The sequence below is a fragment of the Brachyistius frenatus genome, unplaced genomic scaffold, assembly GCF_029030835.1.
Source record: "Brachyistius frenatus isolate BFR_SWC_R1_liver_20210118 unplaced genomic scaffold, ASM2903083v1 Contig_131, whole genome shotgun sequence".
In the NCBI taxonomy this organism is placed as follows: Eukaryota; Metazoa; Chordata; class Actinopteri; family Embiotocidae; genus Brachyistius; species Brachyistius frenatus.
Genome location: NW_027210730.1, coordinates 847,287 through 855,520, shown reverse-complemented (window position 1 = coordinate 855,520; position 8,234 = coordinate 847,287). Strand labels below are relative to the sequence as shown.

Here is an 8,234-nt window from a genome sequence, read left to right as displayed (position 1 = left end):
CTAACCGCCGTGACTCCGTCCGTGTTGTCAAAGTCACCACGATCCCGTTTGTTTAGTCGTTTTCTGAAGAATGGAAGTTGTGTTCAGCCTCGTGTCGTGAACGGTCACGAAGCTTTAACCGTTTTCTGGACGTGTCGACAACAAGATGGAGGAGAAAGCGCTGGAAGTGTACGGTGAGTGTCGAGAGCTCCGCGGGCCCGCCGCCGGGTCACAGCGGGACCGACAGAAGTCACGTAACGTCACTCGGTGACATCATGTCCCTCCTGTTGTCTCGGTGACATCATGTCCCTCCTGTTGCCTCGGTGACATCATGTCCCTCCTGTTGTCTCGGTGACATCATGTCCCTCCTGTTGTCTCGGTGACATCATGTCCCTCCTGTTGTCTCGGTGACATCATGTCCCTCCCGTTGTCTCGGTGACATCATGTCCCTCCTGTTGTCTCGTCTTTCTCAGAAACACATGATTAGAAGAAATGTGTGTTTTCTGGAGCGTGCTGACCGATGACGTCAGTAACTCCTTTGGCATGACTCCGTTGAAGTGAGAGGCTCACTGGACCGGTGCTGGTTCGGAGCTCCGCTTTCTTTAAATGGACTTCGGTGAGGTTGCTATGACTACGATACGGAACCAAATCCATGATTGTGGTAGTTTCGTTTGGTGTGTCTATAAATGAAGTCACAGGACGAGTGCAGATCTCAGTCGGGTTACTTTCTGAACGACCTAAGCTTTATTGAACAAGTTTCAGTTCATCGATTCCTGAGATTTTTACAATATGTATGACTTCCTCTCTCTCTCCTCTCTCTCTCTCTCTCTCTCTCTCTCTCCCTCTCTCTCTCCCTCCCTCCCTCTCCCTCTCCCTCTCTCCCTCCCTCTCTCTCTCTCTCCCTCTCTCTCTCTCTCTCTCTCTCTCTCTCTCTCCCTCCCTCTCTCTCTCTCCCTCTCTCTCTCTCTCTCTCTCTCTCTCTCTCTCTCTCTCCCTCTCTCTCTCTCTCCCTCCCTCTCTCTCTCTCTCTCTCTCTCTCTCTCTCTCTCTCTCTCCCTCTCCCTCTCTCTCTCCCTCCCTCCCTCTCTCTCTCTCTCTCTCTCTCCCTCCCTCCCTCTCTCTCTCTCCCTCTCTCTCTCTCCCTCCCTCTCTCCCTCTCCCTCTCTCTCTCCCTCTCCCTCTCTCTCTCTCTCTCTATAAATATATAAATAAATATATATATATATATAAAAACCTAATATTGACTGGAGCTCAATAGATCATCTCGTTCTCATGCCCTAAATTCAGATGTGATCCGATCGATCCGGGACCCGGAGAAGCCCAACACCCTGGAGGAGCTGGATGTGGTGACGGAGAAGTGTGTGGAGGTGCAGGAGCTCGGAGAGGACGAGTACCTCATCATTATCAAGTTCTCTCCAACCGTCCCTCACTGCTCTCTGGCTACTCTGATCGGTGAGTCGCTGTGCCGATGACACAAGATGGACGATAAACCAGAATCTGGACCATCTCAGCTTCTGAAGTCACACCAACACTAGTTGAAACAAATGGGTTTCAACTACAGCTGCAACTATTAGTGTTTTGATAGTGTAGTTGATCGGCAGAAAATGAATCAGAATTGATTCATGGCCTTTTTCTGGCTCGTCTGTTCCTGATTGAGTAACACGGCGACGGTGTGACTGAATCAGGAACAGACGAGCCAGACCAGGTCCAGACCGGGTCCAGACCGGGTCCAGACCAGGTCCAGACCGGGTCCAGACCAGGTCCAGTCCAGGTCCAGACCGGGTCCAGACCGGGTCCAGACCGGGTCCAGACCAGGTCCAGTCCAGGTCCAGACCGGGTCCAGACCAGGACCAGACCCGACACACTTCGGATGAAATGTGGAGCTCCTCGCTCCTCAGATTGACTGAACGATACACGTTCTCATAAAACATTCACAGAAAATAAATAACTTCTTTCACATACAAACAAAGAGAAGACGGGAGATTTAAATGAAAGCCTGACGTGGCCAAAGCAGTTTTCATCCACACTAACCTGGAGTCCATTAAGTAGAAGATATAAAGTGGGTTAATCAGAGCGGTTCAATGAGGGCGGTGGGAGCAGTCATACACGTTACTGTGCTTTAACTACTGATGGAGACCACCGTCAGAAGGCTGACATCACCGAGCACCATGTGGAGCAGGGAGATTATTACATCACTTCCTGTTGCAAACTCATGGTGATTATCTGCGACTCAGATTTCCTTTGGTTTAATGATCTGAGAAATAAAAGCTCTCTGTTCAGTTTCCCGTGGCTGTTTTCCAGGGACCTGAGTTCACCTCACTGGTCACCTGATGTTTGCTGGAGCTTCAAACTAACCACCTGGTGGTGAATGTGCTCGATAGGGAACCTCAGAGTGGTTCATCACATTAGTGATGGACGTGTGCTCCGAGCTGACGATCACATCTTATACATTTTTGTGGATATTTTGACGCTCATGGTTTATGAAGTGACAAAATGATGTATTCATTTTAGGATAAAAACTTAATTTTTTCTTTAGAATTATGCTAAATGCATTTTTTTATGGATGAAAGTATCTCTAAGATGTATAACTTTGTTGTCCTCCTGCTGTGAACTCTTTTTTAGTTCATTGTACGAAGCATACAGACGGCTGACTTATTGTTCAGCACGTCTACAAACTGTCAGTTTGAGGTTGATTGAACTGACAGTTTTCACCTGTTGAGCTTCGTCTTATTAGGATGAATAGCTGAGTTATAATTGAAGCGTCTCTCTGATCTCGGCCTCTCTGGACTCCGACAGTGTTTGTTGTTGTTTTGTGTTGTTTTGGTGGGGGGTGGGGGGTTGTTGGTTAAGCTGTTTGTGCAGCAGATAAATTGTTGGCCTGAAGCGCCTGCTGTTCCTCAACTGCACTTCCCTCCACCAGGCGACCTGCAGCCTGTCTGAGGAGGAGCTGCTGCTGTAAGAGGCTTTTAACACAGCTGCAGGTGGTTCCACCCAAATCCCAGGATCCATTTTGGGACGGTTTGTTCCCCCGCTGGAGTTTGAGAGGAGAAAGTGTTTCAGTATTACCACAACATGAGGGCTTCCCTCCAGTTACCAAATCAAACAGGCAGAAATTCGATCTTAAAATAAAGTTTGAAACTCCATGTCTGGTAATTTGCAGTATGGTGTGAAACTTCATATTTTAGTGGTGTCTCACTTTAAGGTACTTACCTTGTTAAAAAACGTGTTTTTCTACTCGTTCCTACAGCTGCGTGTTTGAGGCATCTTTAAGATGCGTCTGTTTGATATTTTCCATGTCACATGTTTCTTCAGTGTTTCATGTCTTTTTCCTTTTTGCTGCAGAAGCAGCGTTATTTCCCAGCAGACACCAATAACTTCAGACACGCTCTGATCCACAGAGGAAGGGTTTGAGATGTTGCTGTACAGAATGTGTGATGGGATGTTTCGTGTGTCTGCAGGTCTCTGCTTACAAGTGAAGCTTCAGCGATGTCTGCCGTTCAAACACAAGGTGAGTAGCAGAACGACGACTCGTCATTTAAAGGGCCGCCGCCGCACTCAAATCACTCCTCACACATTTTCACGCTTCCTACTCCTCTGCTGGCATCATTTTTTCTTTTGTATTCAGCATTGAAATAACTTCATCCACTACGTTGGAGGTGAATGCAGTTTTACTTTGTGGCGCTCACGTCATCACATCAAGAAGATTAGCAGCTGTTTCCAGAAGAAGTGTCCTCATTAGAGTTGATGAGGGGTTTTCAGATTCAACCACTGGAGACAAAATCAAGACACCTACATCCTTTCACTCCCCCCCCCCTCCCCCACACACCCCACACCCCTCTAGTGTTGATGGGACATTCAGAGAGGCCTTCCTGCTCGTGTCCTGGACAAACAGCAGGCTGCAGCTCATCGCCCTCACACTCTTGGCTTCCTCCCAACCAGCTGCATGATGTCATCACCTGAGCTTTTCCAACAAGGAGCTGCCACATATGCAGAGCACTTGTTGTTTGCTTCATCCCATCCCAAACCTTCTCGTTTGGGTTTGGCTCACCTGATGCAGCACTCGGTCCCTGTCCTTCTTGGTTTGAATCGCCCCTACAGAGCCTGCAGGTGTGTCACGGTTTATTTCCCTGCTGTGGAACTCATGATGGGATGGCGTGTCACTGCAGGATGTTACATTAGCCAAGCAGGCTAGGTGTCGCCTTGAATTCTGAATAAACCACCAGCACTGTTAGCAGCAAAGACACCATCACACCCACCACACCTCCTCCTCGGTGCTTCAGTCTGAACCACTCGTGTGGATAACATCTGTTCTCCTTCACAAACACTCGGTGGCTGCAAATGGAAATCTCGAATTGGGACTCCACAAACATAGTAAATAAACATCATTTCCAGCGGTCTGATGTTCATTCCTGGCGTCTCCCTCAGCTGTGGTCACGTTGCAGACTGGAGTGACTCCTGGAGTTAAACAGGCCTGTTTACACACTGACGGTGTCAAACGCAATGAAAAGATCAGAAATTCCACCTGTTTACTTTTGACTGACGTTGTTAACTGAAGACCATTTGGTGTGATGGCCTGATGAGGCTGGTTAACACGTACGGATTACTTTCAGAAATCTAAAATCTTTCAGACCCGAACACGCCAAAAACAAATTGAACATTTCTTCAGACAACAGAAGGAGGCGAAGCGTCGAGACTTCTCGAGCTCAGTCCAGTAAAAAATAAACAGCTGGTGTTTCATCAGCAGCGCAGCGAGAACAACGGAGAAACAGACAGAGGACAAAAACACACACAAAAAACAGCTAACTAGCTGTTTATTAGCTGTCAGGGACAGACGAGCTGTTGGATGGCCTCCAAACAGGCAGCGAGGCAGCAGACACCAATCTCTGCAGCAAACAAACAAGATGAGTTGTTTTCTATCTCGGAGCTGCTGAACATCTGCAGAGGATACGACAGGCGTGATGAGCTCCACCGAGTCCTCCGATGGAAGGAAAAGTTGATTTCAACCAAATACACACAATAGAGCAGGAAGTGCTTTTTTTTTTTTTTTTTTTTACATTTATCCATCAAAAGATAATCTGTAATTCCATGAACTGTTTTAACCCCTTTTAGCACCAAGTTTTGGTTTTACTGCACATCTACTGCCACAGTTTTCATCATCACCACATCAAAACAGAAATGCAAACAGCTGATAGAAAGTCAGAGGAACATCGGTGTCCAAAATATTTAGTGCGCTCAAACAATGAGATTTCCTTTTACTGGGACTGAAGGGTCCGAACCGTCAAAACAACCCCCCAGGGCTTCCAGTGTGTCCTGTGTTGTGATGTTTGTTCTGTTTTAGCAGCATTTGTACCGTCAAAGTACAGTTTTAAACTTATTGATTAGTAATTTATTTTTAAGACTTCTATTCATGCACATAACTACAGTATTTGAATTGTATTGCTGCTGTTCTTCTGAGCTGCACGTGTTTCATTTCTCTGTTTTTTTTATCCTAAACTGCTCGGTGATTATTTTTTTTCATCTTTTACGCCAACCTCCAATCTAATATCCTCTTGACACTTTTCTCAATTGAATTTGTTGTATAATATCTGAATAAATAACAGAAACGTGTTCAGCCTTTTAACATCTTTTTTTTTTTCTTCTTTTCTCAGCTGGAAATTTACATTTCTGAAGGAACCCATTCGACTGAGGAAGACAGTAAGTCTGATTTTATTAAACAACCTCCCACTGAGGTCACGTTATGAGTCATATGGGATGCATTGTGTTTATGTGAGCTTAAAATATCACCAAAGATTAGATTAAAGTGAGGTGGAGCGACTGTGATGCCGCTTCGAGGAACCACGTGTTGTTCTCAATGAGCTCTTTACGAGATAGTAAATGTAGAAATGTAGGTAGAAGTTCAACGTTTCTTCCTGTATTTACTGTATTTAATTGTCTTCAGTCCATTTCACCTCCACTTTGGTTGAATATTTTCACAGCCTCTGGTCAGATTGTCTTGAAACATGCTGCAAATATCTTCTCATCCTGTCCTAACCGCTTAGGTGACATTTTGACCTTTTGTACGACAGTTACAACTTTCCATGGAAAGCTATCCAGAAAACAAAAGCCAGATTTCTGTGACTTGTGAAATTGATATTCAGTTTCCATTTTGGGCCTTTTTTATTTTTCTTCTAAAGGTCAACTCTCCCCATTACGTTGACGTTTCACTGATTGGGCATATTCATGTTCCCGTTTATGTATTAATGAGACCTTTCGTCTGGTGCCACTCTCAGGACAAGCTTGGCTAATTGGGCTGACATGACTGACAGTTTCTTCACACTGATTTAACTCCAGCACATTTCAAACTCTTTTTATCGAGCAATTAATGGGTTCACGATGAATTATTAACATCCCTAGTCTGGACTATACACTGTTTTTAAAGTGTTCGTAGCTTCCAGGTCTGACAAATGAGGCCGATGCAGAAGTACCTTAAGCTACAATACCACCGAGTGTCACTAGGGGCAGACTCCTATTCACCTTCTGTCATTAAATACAAAGTCAATACATTTTTCCACAAGTTATTCGAGTGTTTTTACCTAAAGTCACTCCTTCTTATTAGTTGTCTGGAGGTCCAGCTGAAAATAATCCCTCATTCATTAAATATTAGGCTTCCAAAAGCAGCATTTTGGACAGCGTGTTTGTTTGATTGACAGGCCTGTGGTGCAGTCAGGTTTCCACTATCAGTGGGCGGGACGTAGAGTCCTCGAGTCTCCAATCAGATCAGTCAGATTCACCGCTCGCTCCTCCCCCAGCTGGCTCCAAAATAGCAAGATGGCGACGGCCAAAATTCAAACTCGAGGCTTCAACACAGCCGTTCACAAACCAACGGGTGACGTCACAGCCGGGTCTGGACCGACCAACTGACACCGCCGTCCGCTGGTGGCATAACAAATTGAAAACACTTCGAATTAAATAATAGTTCTTTGCCACAATGTTACAACAGTGAAGCTGCTGTTGGGTCGGGGGTTTCCGGTATTACTGTTGTTAGTGTAGCGTTTGTGTGGTCTCACTGTTATTCATAGAAAACTGCCGTTTGTGTCTCCAGTTAACAAACAGATCAACGATAAGGAGCGAGTCGCAGCCGCCATGGAAAACCCCAACCTGAGAGAGATCGTGGAGCAGTGTGTTACCGAGCCAGACGACTGAGGGAGGCTCACACTGCCCCAAGCAAACTCTTAGAAAGAGAGAGAGAGAGTGTGTGTGTGTGTGTGTGTGTGTGTGTGTGTGTGTGTGTGTGTGTGCGTGTGCGTGTGCGTGTGCGTGCCTGAGAAGGATTCCTGGCTCTGGAGTTTGTGGGGTGTTTTGGGGTTTTGTTTTTCTGGAGGATCTCCAGGGAGAGCTTGAAGACTGAGCTGTGAATAAAAGGCTCAACTGGAAGCTGGAACCAGACAACACGTTTGTGTAGACTTTCATCATTCCCTGCTGGACAGTCTCACGTTGTTGTTGTCGTCTGCTGAGTTCTTGTGAAGGCGACCTCAGACGCTGCGGGAGAAGTGGGCCAGAGAAAACAGGACCCGCCTCCCGTCCCGTTTCCACGTCACCCTTCATCCTTCTGTTTCCTCACGTCAATCAAACAGACTCATCCTCTCTGCAGGAAGAGCAGCCGTCTCTTCGTCTCCTTTTATAAACTCAAACATCACGGAGATCTTTGGAAGTCCTTTTGTAAATGCACTAATCTGCTGAATTACTCAGGTTCAGGGCTGAGTGGAAAATATGACTCTTTTACAGGTGATTATTTTTTTTTCTAAATGTAATGTACAAAATTAATCAGGTATTAAAAGTATGACAGGATAATGTTGCCTCGTGTGTCTTTGAATCGGGTGGTTGAATTTACAGACACTTTCTACACTCCAGCTGGCAGAATTAAACAGTCACACCACGGACTAAAGTCTTTTTCTAAATAATCTTGAAGTCAGCGTGTTGCCATGGTTATCTCAGTTTGAAATATAGAACTGACTGACCGATAGAAACTGGAGGTGTACAGTTCAAGATCAGTGAAGTTGTGTAAGATTTAAGGAAATGTAGGATGCAGTGGTTTTGGAACGAAGTCGGGATTCATCGAGCTCTGCTGCACAGATTTCTGCTTCCGCTGCTCTGGAAGAACAACATTAAAGTAAAGTTAATGTGCAGATGCTTTTTGCAGCTCGACACTCGAGTGCGTGACGATGCCAACAGGACCTCGTCTGCAAAAAGCAGTGATGCAATCCTGAGATCACAAA

General features: G+C 45.7%; 1 protein-coding gene across 1 annotated transcript; it reads left to right on the top strand.

The window, feature by feature from the left end:
• The first annotated feature begins 16 nt into the window (after positions 1–16).
• On the top strand, positions 17–7,809 carry ciao2a (cytosolic iron-sulfur assembly component 2A). Its single transcript, XM_069714532.1, has 5 exons — positions 17–173; positions 1,267–1,431; positions 3,438–3,487; positions 5,628–5,673; positions 7,061–7,809. The coding sequence occupies exons 1-5, from the start codon at positions 146–148 to the stop codon at positions 7,159–7,161; spliced, it is 390 nt and encodes a 129-aa protein (XP_069570633.1). The 5' UTR covers positions 17–145; the 3' UTR covers positions 7,162–7,809.
• Positions 7,810–8,234: the final 425 nt, after the last annotated feature.